Source organism: Drosophila gunungcola, unplaced genomic scaffold (genome assembly GCF_025200985.1).
Source record: "Drosophila gunungcola strain Sukarami unplaced genomic scaffold, Dgunungcola_SK_2 000001F, whole genome shotgun sequence".
NCBI lineage: Eukaryota > Metazoa > Arthropoda > Insecta > Diptera > Drosophilidae > Drosophila > Drosophila gunungcola.
In genome coordinates this window covers 245315-264377 of record NW_026453197.1, presented here as the reverse complement: position 1 = coordinate 264377, position 19063 = coordinate 245315, and the positions used below count along the sequence as shown (strand labels likewise).

General features: G+C 36.8%; 1 protein-coding gene across 1 annotated transcript in view; it reads left to right on the top strand.

Moving 5' to 3' along the window:
* The window catches only part of LOC128261459 (calmodulin-lysine N-methyltransferase), a 30690-nt gene extending 12711 nt beyond the window's left edge, over positions 1-17979 (top strand). Inside the window, 2 exon segments of the mRNA XM_052995174.1 lie at positions 15594-16609; positions 16612-17979. Coding sequence (XP_052851134.1) covers positions 15661-16609; positions 16612-16883 — 1221 coding nt within the window. The 5' untranslated portion in view covers positions 15594-15660 and the 3' untranslated portion in view covers positions 16884-17979.
* The last annotated feature ends 1084 nt before the right edge of the window (positions 17980-19063 follow it).

Sequence of the window (19063 nt, the reverse complement as noted above, 5' to 3'; positions counted from 1 at the left end):
ACTTATTTCGTTTAAAGTGCGTTAAATCTTTGTCTTAATTTTTTGTGATAAGGCACCCCCGCCCACCTACGCTCGCAACATGTTCGAGCGTATTCGTCATGCCAGCCAACATGTTCGATGCAACCCATATGCTCGCTCTTTCGGATTTTAATTTGTGCTTTAGTTTGTCGTCGTCGCTCATACGCAACGTTGGTCGGGCGGAAAACGCGAGCCCTCACCGAATTATTTGTTGCTGCTTTCAAGGCGTGTGTTGTGGGAAAATATTGTGCGTGGTTTGAAAAATTGTTGAAGAAAATCATCAAAGGAAAATTGAATAAATGCCAAGCATTTCGTACATGAAAAGTTCGACTTAAATGATTAAATATGTGTTAAGTGCTGAGTTTTAAATACATTTATCAAAAGAAAACATATCTTAAGCACTTGGGAGTTCGTTTCGACTTAATTGCCTCGCCAACAACATTTTTGACTGGTAAATGATTTTTGAAATCTTTCTTGTAAACATTTTTGTATGCAAATGTAATGTTTTGTGTGTTTCGCCGTTCATTGAGTTTTAAAAATTTTATGACCTGTAAGTCGATTTGTTTTGAACAGTTTTCATACCCTGAAAACTCAAAAATCACTTTGCTTGGCAACCAACAGCATTTGGCATTTGATTTTTGAATATTTCCAATGATAAGTAGGATCTTATCTTAAACGCACAAAGGCCGGCCTGCTATCAATCGCAAACCAAACATAATAAAACTTATCTAACTCCCGTTGACTTTTGACTTAGCTGAACAGAAGGTCGCCGTGGTAAAAATAAATATTATTTGTCTGCAAAATGTTCAACTGCGGAAATGGAAACTAGCCCTCTTTTGTTTTGCTGATTGTTAGCCAAAGTCCTCGAAAGGTCAATGCAGACTTTCAAACTCTAAGGTTAATACTTGCCAAAGGTTGCATCCAAAAGTTTGTCTTGTCAAAGTTGGTCAACAAAATAAAATTTTGAGGGAGATCTCTGGGGTTATTAAAAAAGCAGAATAGCGGAAAATATAACATTGCTATTATTTAAAAATTTGAGGGTTATAAAGGAAGCTTTGGCTGAAATACTATTACTTGGTTGAAATGTTTGTTATTAAACATTTCTTGCATTCATTTTGCTATATTGCTATATTTTAGCTAAATCCATTTTAATCTATAAATAAATCTATTCATTTTACTGGTACCAAATGAGAATTGTTAAATTTAAATTACAAAACAAAGGCCGTTTTCTTGGTTTTGCTTTTGCTGTGACACATTTAATATCTTTTTGATCAAGTAAATTTCTTCGTTAGCTTCTTGTCAGGTTTTCGTTGTTTATAAATAACTAATTCCTTTCCAATTCACGGCAAACATCTCGAGCTGACTTCAGAGTTCAATTGAGCTTAGACCAAAGCCAATTGCAATTCCGTTTCGCCCTGCCAATCCCCAATTCTATTTGTCAATCGCTTTCAATTACATTTAATTTACGCTTAGTGACTCGCAGGCATTTCCCATTTGCTCAAATTTTCCCAAGCCAACTGCCTGGCTTCCCTATTTTCCTCTCCTTTCTGAAGCTTTGAGCTTATTTACTCCTTGAACTTGATTTTGGCCACCGCTTAACTTTCGTAGTTTGCCATTTTATGGCCTAATTAAAGTCAAAACGTCGCATTTAATTTTCTTTCTGCCATAAAAACGTAGCTCAGAGCGACAACGTTTTCTATTTGTTTTGTTTAAAGTTCAGAGCGTCATAAAGAATGTCTGTTGGTGATGAGGCGAGCACTTGAAAGAGATTTATGGACCCGATTTGTTGATGAGCTGAATAAGACGTTCGGCAAATGAGCCGTGATTGAGAGCTGAATTGACTGGTGGCATTATTTCCTGCCAGACTGCCAAACAATTGGCCATATGCACGTGTTCGACTGCTTTGTCCTTGTCTCTTGGGCTTCTCTTTCTTGGCTGCAAATGGCACTAATGTCACGCTGATGAGTATTAATTGAGTACCGCTTATGCCCACTCGCTCACAAAAATCGGGGGTATGGACGCCATGCCCCACAGCTTTGGGGCTATAAATCTAACACACACCCGGCGCCCCTGCAACATCCTGTCCATCGATTGGGGCACATGGCAAAGCCGCCAACGTCGCCGAAAACACTCTCATTTATTCGCAGACGGCACACGGTCACATGTCGAAAAGTTGCGCCTTTTGCCCTAATGCACTCAGCGAAAAATGTAGTACATAAATGAGCCCTTGAAAGGTAACATTTCTGATGTATACATTTTTAATTAATATATCCTATTAACTAAGCATGGGGCAAATTTTATTTTGTATTTAGATCTAAGAAAAAAAAAACGACATAATTTAACATAATACGGATATTAACCATCATTAATTTACCAAGGAAAAAAGCAGGCCGATTTTCCGGATCCTAACAAAATATTACTCGTACAATAAATTAAATTAAACCTTTATATATTAAAGTATTAAAAAAAAAGTTTTAAGTATAAATATTCAAAACTGCGCCTTAAAGCGCAGGACTATTTTCTTAGGTGCCTTAATGGTGTACATGAAATCTCACGTCTATTTTTTTGCCCAAATTTTATATTATTATGGTTTCTAACAACTAAACAAAAAACAATATAAAAAAGACAAGAGGCACTACTCCAGTGAACATGTGGTTAAAATTGCAAGTAATTCGGTTATTAGAACGAAACGTGTTCACCGTATTCTAAAGCTTATTTTCAAAAAAATAGTTTAAAACAAGAAGGAAAGCAAACTTCGGCAAGCCGAAGTTCATATACCCTTGCAGCTATTGCATTAATTAAATACTTTTGAAAACATTTATATTATGATTTACTTGAGTATGTGCTAAAAAAAAACATTGAAACTATGATGATTTGCAGCTCAATTATTAGATAGTTATTTTATATATTTTTATTATTTCTATGGGAGCTATATGCTATAGACGTCCGATTTTGATAAAATTTATACCATAATTCTGAAATAATTAAACATTGCTATATGTCGAAGAACTAAACAAAAAATTAAAAAACAGAAAAGTTATAATTTTTTTTCATTTATTTTTCCGATGTTCCTATGGGAGCTATATGCTATAGTCGTCCGATTTTGATGAAATTAAAACCGTAATTCTGAAATATTAAACCATTACTATATCTCGAAGAACTAAACAAAAAATTAAAAAACAGCAAAGTTATAATTTTTTTTCATTTATTTTTCCGATTGTTCCTATGGGAGCTATATGCTATAGTCGTCCGATTTTGATGAAATTTAAAACGTAAATCGGAAATATTTTACCATTACTATATGTCGAAGAACTAAACAAAAAATTAAAAAACAGCAAAGTTATAATTTTTTTTCATTTATTTTTCCGATTGTTCCTATGGGAGCTATATGCTATAGTCGTCCGATCCGGCTCGTTCCGACTTATATACTACCTGCAATAGAAAGACAACTTTTGGGAAAGTTTCATGCAGATAGCTTTAAAACTGAGAGACTAGTTTGCATATAAACGGACGGACAGACGGACAGACGGACGGACAGACGGACAGACGGACGGACAGACGGACAGACGGACATGGCTAGATCGACTCTACTAGTGATGCTGATCAAGAATATATATACTTTATAGGGTCGGAAACGTCTCCTTCACTGCGTTGCAAACTTCTGACTGAAATTATAATACCCTCTGCAAGGGTATAAAAACTTCCCACTTAAGAAGAATAAAATCCATAAAAAAAAAAAATTGGTTTTGGTGTTTCAACTTAATTATCATTTATTTGATAAATTTTGTTAATCATTAGCCGGAAATGTAAGAAATTTTTTAATCTAATTTTAATTAAGCAAAATAGACCTGACTTGTTTGATTTATATTTTATCAGTTAGTGAATCATTGAAGTGAGCAATTGAAAATGGGTTTATCATGCCAACTGAGCATTTATTTTTGACCACATTTATTATAACTTTTTTGATTAAAGGGATTATATACATATTTTATACGTGGCTCAGTGGCAGTGATATGCTTGATAATATGCAAACAACGCACAATGAAGTAGGTGCTAACAATTATATATTGCGTTTTTAAACATTCAATATCTGCTGCTTGTGTGCGAATTGTCTGTTGGGAATTTCTACATTACATACTTTATTCCTTAAGAGCAGATACTTAAATTGAAATATTTCTTTTTTACTGTGTACATAGTCTATCTAAGCCCAACTTGAAGATTTATTGACGACTATTTGAAAATATTATTATTATTTTACTAAACAATTATTAAATTTAAAGCTTTTCCGAAAACACAACCTTTGTTCTTAAAACTTATTTAATACTTGTATAATAATAGGCTTTTAAGTTAAAAAAGAAACGGTGTGTCACGGAAAATTTAGGTAATCTGAACCTTTTTAAGAAGGTATTAACTCGCACTTAGATATAATCTTGAATGTATGAGTTTTCCTGGAATTTTCTCTGTGTATTTTTAGATGGTTTCGTGACTTGGACTGACCATGTTTCGCTTCTGAACGGAGTGGGAACGTCTGTGCATGTGCGCTGGCCATTGTCCTCCCGAGTCCTTTGTGCTACGATCCCCCATTCCCCCCTCTCATTGCCACTGCACACACACGTGGGGCTTTGCATTTTCCTCTTGGCTTTTCCCACCCCTTCCCCCACTGAATGCAAACAATTAGTGCTGGTTGTTGTTGTTCTGTTATCGTTGCGTGTGTGTGAGTTACTGTGTTTAAACAGTTGGCGTCAAAATTATAATTAAAACGTGCATCAAAGTCGTAAACGGCAGCACAGCATGTCACAACTTGTTATTGTTGCACAGCCGCCGGTCTTTTAGAAAATTTTGTGATTTATCGGCAAAGTCGGCCATTCCTCTTTCCCCACTTGACAGCTCTACAAGGACGAGCTTAATTGAATTTTTATTGCCAAGATTGCATAATGTGAGCCTGACTGCGTGAGGGTTTCCTCGAGCGGAGGATCTAGTGGTATACGTAATCCTGGGGAATTACGCACACGCCGCGTCAGCACGAAAATTTTCACTCAAATGCAGTGACCCATTAAGCTGTGATAAGCAACTCACCAGCTGCAGTGTCGACCACGAACCAAATATACAAAAACCTTGGCCAAATGGTAGCGAAACGGTGGCAGCAGGACATGTAATAATCAACTAACGAACTAACCAACTATTTTCACTGCAGTTGGGCGTGATTTCGCGATAAGCTCGCTTTTCTGCGGCTACCCTTTTTCCTGTTGGGCAGGAAAAGTGGTTAGCACAAACCTACAACATTTGTGTTATATTTAATACATAATTGGATTTTGTATAACTATAGAAATAAGACTGTTTAAAATTGAAGTCTACATATTTAGTTATTTATGCAGCATATCCTAAAAATATTTCAAGGAGAAATATAAGGTTTATTCAAATAAATATATACAAATTTGTGTTTAATGTTTAGATAATTAATACTAGAATGTATTAAATACTATTGCCGATATTTGAAAAACCTTATATTTTACAATGGATACTGTCCCTTAGCTTATTAAGTGTTTTATATTTTAAGAAATTAAATATTTCTTAAAGAACTCTTGCACATTTTTCTATTTTTGTTCCTAAACTTTCTAAAATATTTAGTTGTTACACTTTATAAATTGAAAATCAGAGCTTATGTGCACATTTTAAGCAAGGTAAAGAAACAACACTTTAAGCTACTAATTAAAATCATTTTTTTTCTATCTAAGAGACAAGAGAATTTTTCATGGCCCCACTTGAGTTTATGCATATTTTTCACTTCTCGATTGTGTATGAGGAGCCACTTGTGTTTGCATACTCAAGAGAGTGCCGTGAACATATCTGACTATAATCGCAAAATAAATAAAAATTTGTTTTGTCTCCGAAGAGGCAGTATGAAAACGAATTGGGTAGCATAACGTCTTCGATCCAGTTATTGTGTCTCTGGGTGTGCAGCAGTCTGTGAGTCCATCAGTTTGTCCCTCAGTTAGTCAATCTATCAGTCAGTTAAGTTCATTTGAGCTGCCCCTCAGGGCACTTCGAAAAATAAAAAAAAAAATACACACAAAATGGGAAAAAAGTTGCATGCGTCAAGCTGATTTTTCATTCATTGCAGCTCAGGGCATTGTGTTTTCCCGCTGCCTTTTCCTCTTGACTTGTGACATGGACACGCGATTCGGTGGGGTAACATGGACACCGACTTGCATGTGTCAAAGTTCATTAGAAAACATCCTGTGTGCATACATGTATTTTCATATATTTCATTTTATTTTCCACAACAAAAACATGAGAGCAGGAATATAAATTGAATTGAAATTGTGCAATGAAAGGGCTCAGCGGCAGCAACCTCAATGGGCAAAGATTTCTGTATTGTGATTTGATTTATGAAAAAGGCACTTTTGTTTTTATATGCATTGAGAGATTTATGGTAACGAGGCCAATGTTGGTTGTTTGCCTGTTGGAATACGTAATAGCTTCCTGGACGGATGGCCATTTCAACAATTACAGATGCCAAAGATGATTGCTTTGACCATGATTGGTTCCTTACATTTTGTAGTGCACATTTTAACCCAACACGTGTAAAAATTTTGGGAATTTGTTGGTTTTTATGTTTTTGAATAGTTTACTCTTAAATAGTTTGCATTATTTAAAAGTAAAAAAATTCTGTGAAAATACCATTTATTTTCAAATAACATATCTTATATATTTGACCGGCTTATATAATCCTTATTTCTTCCGTACTTGCCAGCTTATAAAATATTATTCATTAAAAGAATGGGTCGTTTTAACATGAGCCTTACACATTTTTATTAGGCCAACAAATATGTTCACGAGGCTTTAAATAAATTTATTCCCCACAAATGAGAAACCCGAGGGGGCTATAATTCAATCGTATTTATCACCATCGAACCCGTCGATTACCTTCAAATTATCGCCGACAGCTGAAGTGATTTTCTAAAAATAAACCAATTTGCTAATATATTATTACCATTGGCAAATGTATTACATTGTCAGCATCGGAGTAGGAAACTCTGCCATTCATAACATATGAGCTAACCAAGTTAACTGTCACTCAAAATGAAGATAAGCCCCGGCAGTCAATCATTTGTCAATAAAACGGAGCACCAGTAGGTTTGCTTAGCAAACATATTTTCAGTTTAAGTAACAGTTTATGCCACTCCAGTGGTCAATTGGGGATCTCGGGGATTGTGACCCTACTGTTCAGTTTTCCCCCATATTTGACTGATGTTTACATTGGCCATTCTCCGGAATCTACTCTCCCGATATGAGAACTGCTGGTGGAAGCTGTGCGTGCGGCCAGTGGAGCGTGCCTGCCTTTCCAGCTGAGTGATGAAAGCATTTAGGCAGGCTCCCCCAGTTACACACATTCCTCCGCCGCAGACATCCCTTCTTCAGGACACCCCTTCTCCAGGACATCCCTTGCCCCCTCAGCACCACTTTATTCGGCAAAGGACCACTTATGTGGCACGCAGAGGAAGTCCCCGCTACAACATTGGCATCCTTTGGCCTCCTCATCTGCGACAGTAGAGTACTTTAACAGGAACCCAGCTGAACAGTATCGAATACCCGATACCTTACAATAACAACAAGCCCTTATTAATATATTAATAACTTTTAGTATTTGTATAATCTTTCAATCGCAAAAAACTTTATGGCCTCATATTTATCGCTTTAAGTGAAAAAAACAGCACAACAATTTTTACATTTTTAATTTTGTTTTGTTAAACTTATTGTGTCAACATGTAATGTACTAAATTATAAAATGGAGAAGGTATTCTCTATTTTCATACATTTTTACAAAATTATAATTCAAATTTTAATTGTTTGATAATTTTATTATCCAAGGCTCTTCACGAGAAATTTAACGGAAGTCTGTCTGCCTTCTTTAACGATTTATAATAAATTAAAATTGGATTTACGTTCTTGATTATCAAGACACTTTAGAATTTAACAGAATTCAATGGATAAGCTAAAATGGCTTGAAACCAGTTATAATGATAATGTCTGACAAATTTATTATCCAAGTAACAATATGAGAAATTCTACGAAAGTCTGTTTTGGTTTACCAAACTGTAATTAGAAAAAATATTTGCTTTGCAAATGTGTCATTACTTTAAACTCGTAAAAATCTTCTCTTTGGCAGTAAACAAATTAGTATATTTACCGTTGACCTATTAAGAGTAAGGCAACATTTCCAGCAAAACCAAAATATATTCTCATCCCCGTGAATGGTCCACATATATGTGCAGAACTTTAACCAGAATCCCAGTGCCAGTTGAGTATAGACACACGTCACATTTTTGCCTGGCTGCCGGCGTATGATGTACCTGAGGAGATATGCCTGTCGGGTAGTCCTCTCACTTTTTCCAGCCCCTGGCTCGCCCCCTACCACTCTCCTTGCTGCCGACTATTTATAGAGCGCGGGCAGAGTACCCTGTGCCATGTTAGCATGTGCCACCTCCACATGCCTTCGTCCTTGCGATGATGTTTGCTTAGCACATTTCTCGCTTAGATTCCTCAGCTGGATTTCGTTTAATATTTATGATTGGCATGTTTTCCGTATAACTTGCTTTTTATATGTTTAAGATTTAACTTGGCTAACTTTATTTAACAAATTGTATTAAAAAGACACATAAAAAATGACAAGGTATAGTTTCTTTTTTTAAGCAAATTACTCGCTACGTTTTCTTTGACTGATGCGACTTAAATATACATAATTTACAATTATTCAAATATAAGTGATACACCTAATTTTATTCAAGAAGTTTATGAAAATGCTTGCCATGATCAAACTGGTATTTTAGAAAAAAAGGTTAAATTGTATAACTAGTATTGTCATTTTATATTTATAGTTATTTTTACCAAGTTAATCTTTTTATTTTGCTTTCTTTAGCATGTCTAAATAACAATTATATACCAAATGTGTAAATTAAAAAATGTATTAAGCTAAATCTAATTTTTATTATTAATGTTTATATGTTTAAAGCATATTTTTTAAAAGTGACAAAAAATATTTTTATTTTTTAAGACCAAATTTAAGGCTTACAAAATAATTTTCCATTTAAAAGCCAAACATGTTTCTTATAACATTTTTGTGGCAGTAGTTATCTAATTCTGTGGAATAGTTTGTTGTTAATTAATTGTTAAGCTTTTTAATCCACCAAAGCTGGCTTTTTCCTCCGAAAAACCACCAACACAGATCCCTCTCAACGAGAGGAGCTCCAGACATTTGACTGAGTTGCCAGTTGAAGCGAGAGTTGTCTCCATGACAATATACGTATGCCACACATCCGTACGTGTTCACTGTACAGTGTACATGCAGATATAGCCATACATATTGTAGACGGCATATTTGTACTCTGGTGTGTTGGTAAACTTGTGTGTGTACCATGTTTGTGTGCATGTCTATGGCGCAAACTATTTGCCTGTTTATTTATTGATGCGTCTATTTATTTTTGTTTGTGAATGAAACAAGACGTTGGCGAAATTAAATTTTTTTTTGCTAAATATGATTTGCTGCCTTTCGTAACTAAAAAGTGCTTTCTAATTGCTCCAGTGTGTCCTTTTTGTTTGAGTGTCCTTTTTTTGGGGAGAGGAAGCCAAAGTGGATTAACCAGAAGTTCAGTTTCCTTTTCCCTTTCTTCTTGCCGGATTTCTTATGTTTGATGCCAGCTGCTAACGATGTGCTGTATGTCCTTGGTCCTTATCAAGGTTGTCTTTTTTTGAATGCCTGTTATCGAGGCGTCGGCCAGCTATTTTTAAAATGTGGAGCCTGCCGAAAATGGTTGTCCTTCGCTGTGATGATTAAGAGCCAGGCAATGACGCTGGGAAAATAGTCCATTCTATGGCACAAGATTCCGAAGACAAAGAGAAAGGACCTCAGAAGAAGACCACCCTGTGGGGTCAATTTCTTGAGTAGATAATATAATTTCCCAGCTCCCTGGCAGGGAAATACATCCTCCTCCTACGGGCAAGTCGAAATCCCCAAGGTTCCTTAGCCCGTTTGGCAACTTGGCGACTTCAGTTATTTCTACAAAATGTTTTACATATTTGCGCTTTTTGCATGTGCACACAAGAAAATTGTGTTGTCATTTGGAGATGGGAAGGGGTTTGAGGGTTAAGCATATGGTCCTGGCATAATATGTAAATTTTTCAGCTGTACGTGGCTTAAATTGTTATCACAATTTCCAAAGAGACTGCAAAATGCCAAAAGCCAAAAAATATCAAAAATGGTTGGAAGACAATCCCAGATACTGAGAGTATTATTAAAGAAGTCTGATATAAGTGAATTAAGTTTTAAGGTTTTGTAGATTTAACGGAGAAAAATTTTAGATGATAGAAAACTTATGAAAGAGGTTTTGACGTAGGTCAATAATGTTTTAAGACGTTTTTGGATTTTCCAAAGTGCAAATTCGAAAATAAGGTTCCCGCTCAGCCGGGAATTTTTCTAGTAAATCAAATCAATAAACCACTTGAATCGAAAATTCCCTTAAAATACAGTGTCTTTTCGGCGTTGACAACATTCTGGCAACTCACTCGATTTGGTTAGCCCGTCATTATTGACCAACCTAATCACATAATTTGTACAGCTGCACCGCGCTGCAGAACTGGGAATTCCCCTTGAACTTTACGTGAATGTCACGAGCTGGCGGTGCGGTTCGCTCACCTCGACAGCCCCAAAGTTTTCCAATTCCCCAATACTCACAGAGCCATTACCACCCACTAAACACGCTCTCCCACAGCGACAAATATTATTTTAGCCGAGCCCCGAAAGCGGGAAAAGCGGAAAACTGAGTGAGTGACAGGCAATAAAAATGGGAATGCGACACATGGACCGGCCACTTCCGGCCAAGCCGGAAATGTTTCTGGACACCAGAGAGAGGGGGTGGTGGTGGTGCTGTGGCGAAACCGAAGGCCCAAACCGTGTGCTATGCAAATAATTTAATTAATATTTTATTCGGACACCCGTCGGCCGGCGAGGCGGAAGAAAATTGGATTTTTATTTACATTTTTGCACTTACTTAAACCCGCCCGAGGATTCTGAATGGGAATGTGCATTGAATGGAGGAAGAAATGCACAATAAAGCCAGATGCGAGCGTAAATTAAATCTGAACCTCTTTATATATAGAACGATGCGTTGGCATTGGCCTGCAGTCAAAATTGAGAAAACATCGAACATCGAAAAGTTTAGTTTAAATCAACTTACGCCTGTAAACAGTAAACAGTAAACAAATCGGTGGGATAAATTCATATACATGCATATATATGCAGAGATAGTTCAGACAGTTAGTTGCTCGTAAATCGGTGGGGATTATGTGCGCTAATAAAAGTTTAAGACGCTCGAGAAAAATATACAGTGCAGAGCAAGAGAACGAGGAAGCGTTTCCAAGTTTTTGAAGATTACGCATACGCCCTGAGTGCCGAAGGTAATTACTGCAGGTAGTACGAAATAATGATGATGATTAATGGTCCAACTAAACCGTGTGGAAACCCTCTCATTTATTATTATTTTTCTTTATGGCTTTATTAGCCAGATAGCTTTGCCATATAATTTCAACACAGAGGCAGTCTTGTTTATTTTTAAATAAAAAACTTGAAGAGGAACAATTCATTTAAAAGTATTAAAGACACAAAATAATAGGTTCAGACAGGAACACCCAATCGTAGTTTTGTAGGGGAAAAATTGATTAAATCTTGGATTTTTGTAACAATTGTATCTCTTTAAACAGACTTAACTTAATTTAGCTGTTTGTCTTTAAAATTTTATTTTCTAATTATTAAAAATGTTTTGTTAAATTCTTAAAATACGTAATTATAAATATACCAATTTCAAATTTAAGAACAGAAACCTTAAACTCCCGTGCGGCTGTCATTCATAAATAAATTTGTCTGTGTTATCTTATAACTCTTTTTTCACAGTTGGCTCTTTGTCAAGCGTTTGTTTGTCTGTATACCAAGAAATCATGTGTCTGTTGACACTTCTGGCCCCAAGGTCATAGCCGAAATAATAATCATAAACAAAAAAAACCGTAGAAGAACATAAAAAGAAAAGCTGAGCAAATTTCGGGTGACAGTAGATTGCAATAAATAATAAATTCCAGGAGTTAATGCGAGCAATGAGCGCGGCGAGCGACGGGCATTCATCACTTGAATGTGGGTATATATAGTATAGTATGTTCCACAAAGACTCGCGTGATCCGATAACGTTGGGTAAAACTTTGGGGAGGGGAAAAGCGAAGAACAGGCGTGGAAAATGGGGAAACCCCCTTCGCAACTTTCTGGCACATTGCGTTGCCAACACGCACGTCAGTCATTTCGCTTACTTCTGAGTTTTTCCGAGTTTTGCAACGCCCACCACCGGCCCCCCTCATTTTTCCCGACGAGTGGCAAGTGAAAAACCTTTTCTTCTCTCATTGTTCTGACAACTTTTTTGCCAGTTTCTCAAGTGATTGAATGAATTGAATTGGATTGGATTGGTGAAATTTGCCAGAGTAAAAAACTTTAAATTTACAATGATTGAAGCAACCCCCGATGTCGATATTGTACTTGCAAATGAACTACGGTAAAGTGGTTTTCTCCATCTCGTCTCCGTTAAAGTAAGCTAATCGCTGGGATAGTGATGTCTCAAGTTTTCCATGCAGGTTTGAGCGCGATTTTCCGGGGCATTATGTAAACATTGTCGGTTTTTATTGTCGGACTTTAAAGTTCGCTTGAAGTTTTAGCGGCAAACTTTTGGTCATAGGCAAAGCTGCTGGCTTACGAACACGTTCCCGAAATGGGAAGCTGCTCAATATTCATGTTCTCCTCTTTCGCCAAATGCAAATCAACATTCTATAAGCCCGAGAAAGTTTTATTGGGCCAGCAATCAGGTTTCCGGCATTGGGGTTATCGGTACTTCGTGTGGAACTTATTCAAAGTTGTTAATATTTGATATGGAATTGATGGAGAACACTGAGTGAAATGACAAGGAATTGGCAATTTCAGTTGTAATTTCGTCTTCAGTTGGGTTTCTGTAAGATTGGGTCAATTTAGATTAGCTGGTGTTGGTTTTCGGTGTTTTAAATATTAAATTAGCTTCAGTTTTATGGAAATAATAACTAAGCAGATTATCACAAATAACTTATTCAATCAAAGTCATACAAATTACCTTTTATGTTTTAAGTAACAAAAACACTGGGCTAAAAGATGTCTAAATTATTAAGATTAATTCAGTGATTAAATAAACAGTTTATTTTAAAAACGGTTTAATAAATAAAAGTACCTGGTATTAAATGTATAAAAAACGACAATTTTTATTGCTGATAATAATCTTTATACCCTTGCAGAGGGTATTATAATTTCAGTTAGAAGTTTGCAACGCAGTGAAGGAGACGTTTCCGACCCTATAAAGTATATATAATCTTGATCAGCATAGCAGACTAGCAGAGTCGATCTAGCCATGTCCATCTGTCCGTTTCTGCGCAATCTAGTCTCTCAGTTTTAAAGCTATCTGCATGAAACTTTCCTAAAAGTTGTCTTCCTATTGCAGGTAGTATATAAGTCTGAACGAGCCGGATCGGCCGACTATAGCATATAGCTCCCATAGGAACAATGGGAAAATTAAATAAAAAAAATATAACTTTGCTGTTTTTTAATTTTTTTTTAGTTCATCGAGATATAGTAATGGTTAAATATTTCAGAACTACGGTTTAAATTTCATCAAAATCGGACGACTATATCATATAGCTCCCATGGAAAAAATAAAAATATAAAAAATTAAAATTTTAAAAATTTGTAACTTTTTTTTTTTGTAATTTAAAAAAAAATTTTTTTTTTTGACCTTTTAATAATATTACAGTTTATAATTACGGTTTTAATTTTATTAAAATCGGAAAACGATATCATATAGCTGCCATAGAAACTATCTAATAACTGAGCTACAAATCATCATAACTTCAATGTTTTTAAACATAAATGAAAAGAAATTAAAAATTTTAATGTTTTCAAGAATATTTAATTTTTGCAATAGCTGCAGGGGTATATGAACTTCGGCTTGCCGAAGTTTGTTTTCTTTAAGCTTCTTAATTACAAACCACCATCTAAATAGGATTTAAACACAAATTTGTTTAAGCCATTTTGATTAAAATTAAAATATTTATGCCGAATGTTTGTCCACCTGCAAACTGTGTATCAACTTGTCAAGCTGTCAATGTTTAGATGCGTAATTATAACGCATTTGCGGTGGCACCCAAATGAACGCTTATTATTAATGTGGCTTGGCATGGCTAACAATTATTAGCAATTATAATCGGATACATAAGTTAAAGCGCAAACAGTGCAGCAATTTGTCACAACAATGCTGTTTATCAATTAGGTTCTCGTACAATAAATTTATATTTACGAATTGTGTTTATTTACGCAAAGCTGGGATATTCACCCCACCAGACTCTTTATGCAAAACCATCACCCCCACAAAACAAATCCGAGAGCAAACACATAAATTCTTTAGAATTTCCATTGCTCAGCCAGTGATTACGAGGTCCAAAAAATCCAGAGCAGGTGTCATCGGTCGAGCGAAAAAAACCACCCACAATCAGATGGACAGGTTTGTGGCAAAAAAACAGACCTTTAATCGGAACTGAGCACCCTCTCTTATCAACGATAGACTCCATATGTCTGTGGGAAGTGGAAAAGGGGAAATGGAAAATGGGAAATACGAAATGAGCTGGCCTTTCTGCTGGAAAATCTCCCATCTGCTTGTGTCTGTGCTTTCACGTCAGCACAATTAACATTTCTTTACGGGCTGTAAAATTTCTTAAATTTGATGAATTTATATGTATACGTACGTCCAGCCAGAAATTCAAAATATACAGAGTGAATATGTGCAACAATCAAAACAATAAAGGCTAAGGCAGCTGATACGTAAATTTACTGGGTATTTTCCGAATCTTTTTGCATCTGTTTCAGATCTCGCTGGGATTGGTTTAATTTAGCACATATTTGATTGAATTATTAACTGCAATTTTTATTAAAAGCGTATTGAAAAGATTTGTTTTCTAAATATGAAATATATTTGCAAGTATAAGCCTCTTTAAGCTGATACATATGTTTTATTACAAATTAAAAAAAAAATTGCTTCTTTTTTTAAAATAAATTGTTTGATTTTCTTTTCTGTTAAAAGAACGACTTTTTGAGATGTTTTTTTGAAGATATAAAATTTGCTGAAAAATAAAACAGTAAGACAAAGTCGACCCATTATTTTTCTCCAAAATGTGTTACTCATAAAATATGTAGGTATCTACACATGTCTACATATATTCATAGACTTCTTGTCGACACAAATGTAGCCAGAGATTTTCTTTGGATTTTTCTGCTACGTATAATTTGTTTTATTTTTATGGTCGGATAATTTGCATTTTTAATGCCATTAAAAATTCATAATTGGAAAATAATGGGCCTGAAAGAGGGCGGCGCAAAGCGGCGTGGAAAATCGAAAGACAGCGGAATGAAAACTTTTCTAAAAACTTTGACTAATTTTGAATCTCTGTTCTGTATTTTTTCCGTGCAGGGCGTAAAATGGAAACTTGAGAAGTGAAAGCGAAGGCGAAAGTGAAACAAACTGGGCCTGAAGTAAGATGTCAGTAGCGTTAGTACAAAAGGCGACGGAAACTCAACTCGACCAGTCAGCGGAAGTGGGCGTGGCACAGCTGGCAACCATATCGCTGCTTTTGCAATACGACATAGACAATACGCTGAATGCGCTCAAGGAGCAAAAAAAGATGACGCTGGATGCTCGATTGGGCGGCGATTTGCCATCCGTGATCACCAACAACAACAAGCAGGACATAATCGACAAGGACATTAATCGCAACATGCCGGAGCACACGGAACTGGAGGATCTGGGTCTCAAAAGTACGGAGTCCTGTATGCCGCCCACACCGCCGGCCACGCCCAACCTGCAGAACACCGCCCAGAAGCGCTGGAAGATCCTGGCCAAGGTGCTGCGCAAGGACTCCGAGGAGACAGTGTCCTCCTCCAGCGATGAGTTCACCGAGGAGCAAACTGCCTCTGTGCGCCGCTTCAAGAGCTTCGATCTACTCCGGCAGGACAGCTTCGAGGATCACGTGAGTCTTAAGTGCTTGGGAAAGACGGAGAACTGGTATAAGTACCGCATGCAGCTGGAGAACGATTCCGAATACTCGGTGAACATACATCATATGGAGCGTCAGCTGACCGCCAGCGATTTGATGGGCTTCAACAACACGGGCAACATATGCGTTTGGCCATCGGAGGAGGCCTTGACCGCTCTAGTTCTCTCCGAGGTGGCCTCCTACCGGGGCAAATGGATCCTGGAACTGGGCGGCGGGTTCACCTCCTTGGCCGGGCTTATGCTGGCCAAATATGCCACTCCCTATGCCGTCCATCTGACCGATGGCAATGAGATATCGGTGGAGAATGTGCGAAAAACCGTTTGCCTCAACGAGCTGAGCTGCTACACCAAGTGCTCGGTTTTAAAATGGCAGGAGAAGTGCGCCCGGTCGCAGGCGGAACAGGCCAAGTTCGACTTTATCCTCTGCGCCGATTGCTGTTCTTCGATGAGGCCCGATCCGCCCTGGTGGATACCATATGGTACTATTTGGCCCCCGAGGGATCGGCCTTAATTATGGCCCCCCGTCGTGGACGCACCTTAAGTGTTTTCCAGGACGAATGCGTGGCCAGGGGCTTCCGGGTGGAGTTGGCCACTCGGTATAACGAGACCATCTGGCAGCGGCATCTCCAATTGAAGGCCGATTCCGCCTTGTACGACGAGGATCTCCATTATCCTCTGCTCCTGCGATTGTGCAAGTCACACAGCTAGGAGAAAGTCGAAGGGGGAGGGAGGACATGGAAAGCCATGGGAGTTGGCTGCAGTAGTAGGTGCAATTAAATTTAGTCAATGTTTTAGTTGATAGCAAGCAAATTCCAGTTTACACCTTAAACAACAATGAGGCCAACCTGCACAGGTCTCGACGAACAAAAAGAAAATTCCTCCCACACTGAAGCAAAAATGTAGCAAGTCAAACTCATTAGGCTGGTGCTAAAAATGAACGTGAAATGTATGGCAAAACAATGTTTGATTGAAAATATATGCGATTTATAAGAGGAAAAATTACTTGTACAGAGACAGCGAGGATTTGATTTATCTTAATGATTTATTTTGCGTTTCTTTCGGTTTAAGCGTATTGCTTAAATGCATTGTTTTTAATAGATAATGAATATGCCAATACAGAAAAAGATACATAAAATATAAAGGGCAACAAGGTCCGTTGTTTAATATCCTTTTAAGACCTTAATCTATGGAAGATCAAGTGAAAAATTCATACAAATTTTTACCAAAAAATACGGGCTGAAAACTTTTAAAAATTTTACAATTAAGCCCATTTGGGACTTTTACAGCCATATCTATAATACTCAAGGTACATTTTGAAATAAAATTGTTGGAACATACTCACAGCTTTAAAGCACCAGTCTAGTGATCACCTTTAGCACGTAATTCACTGTTAAGTTGTGTAACAAACAATTCCTTTGATATGTAAATTTGATTTGCGTTGATTCCACAAGTTTTGTAACTATTATTTTTACAAATACTCCTCGTTATGTATATGTAGTTACCTTTACCTTTACCTTTCACCCACAATCAACACCCTCAACCACCCACCCACACACACACACAAGTATTATTTAAATATAATGTAAACGCTGAATAGCATACTTTTGGGCTGCTTTCGTTGAAGCGCAGAGAACACCCGCAACTGGCGATAATATGGATGGATTCCCGGAAACCATACACAAAGCAGCAGCGCTCGACCAATTAATTAATAGTTAACTAAACTTAGTATACTGTAATTACCTAGAGCATGTGTTAATGGTTATATGATGATGATGAGATAAATACAGTATCGAAATGCCACATACGTGCACTTGTTTTATTGCCCCAAAAGGGCAAGTAAAGGGCCACTGCACAGTGATGTCAATAGTAATCGTCATGGGTGCTCCAAATGATGATCAAACATATTGTCAGAGTTATTAGCGGGCTGTTCATTAAAATACCAATGTGGGTAGAAAAGGAAGCCATCGCAATCAGGCGCTTTTTTATTACGACTGCGACAGTGGCTAGGCAATTACTTTAACTGTGCCGGGATCCAGAAAGGAGACTACGTCAGCATTTTTTATTTCTTAGAAAGAATTCGACAAACATAACATACGCGCAGGTTGGTAACGCTTTAAGAAAGCTTTTAATTTTTTGAAAATTTTCATATCCAATAATTACATTTTTGTGATTTTTTTAAAAATATTTTTAAAATGTTCAATTACTAATCATAACATATTCCTGATGAAATGTGAGATAAATCGTTTTCATAATTACAAAAAAAAGAACTATAGAAAAATTGAAAATTTAATTTGTTGGCCTCTTAATAAAGTAAATTTTATATAAACAAATGTAAAAATATAATTATTTATTTGTAGTCACATTCAAAAATAAGTAAAAATAAAGTTTGCTTATGAATTTGCGAAAAAAAAGCATTTACTGTCTGTAGATACTTTTTAGTTACATCTTCTGATTATTGAGTTTTAGAGGGAAGGCGAAAGTTGTTCAAACTGCTAACAATTTTAAGCTACCCTGATTGTATTGTGTGCCAGCTGACAAAAAATCAAAAATGAAAATAAAAATAAATCAGATAAGCGAAAATTACAAAGTAAACTCAACAGCATGGTGAACGCACACAAAGTTGCCTTTTCGATTTTATGTGTGCGTGTGTGCGAGTGTTTGACTGTGTTTGTGTATGTGAGTGGCTGTGTGTTCGCCATTAGCGAGGTCATTGGTAAGTAAGCTTGTTTGATGTGCCCCAGACATGTAATCCAGGCAGCGGGCCAGCAGGACATAGGCGGGGAACTCAAACAATCGCAGCCCGACCAACTGCCAGCTGGCCGAAAAGGAGGCGAGGGAAAGACAGGACTCTGGCGACACCAGTGCTGTCAAACATATATTTAAGAAAG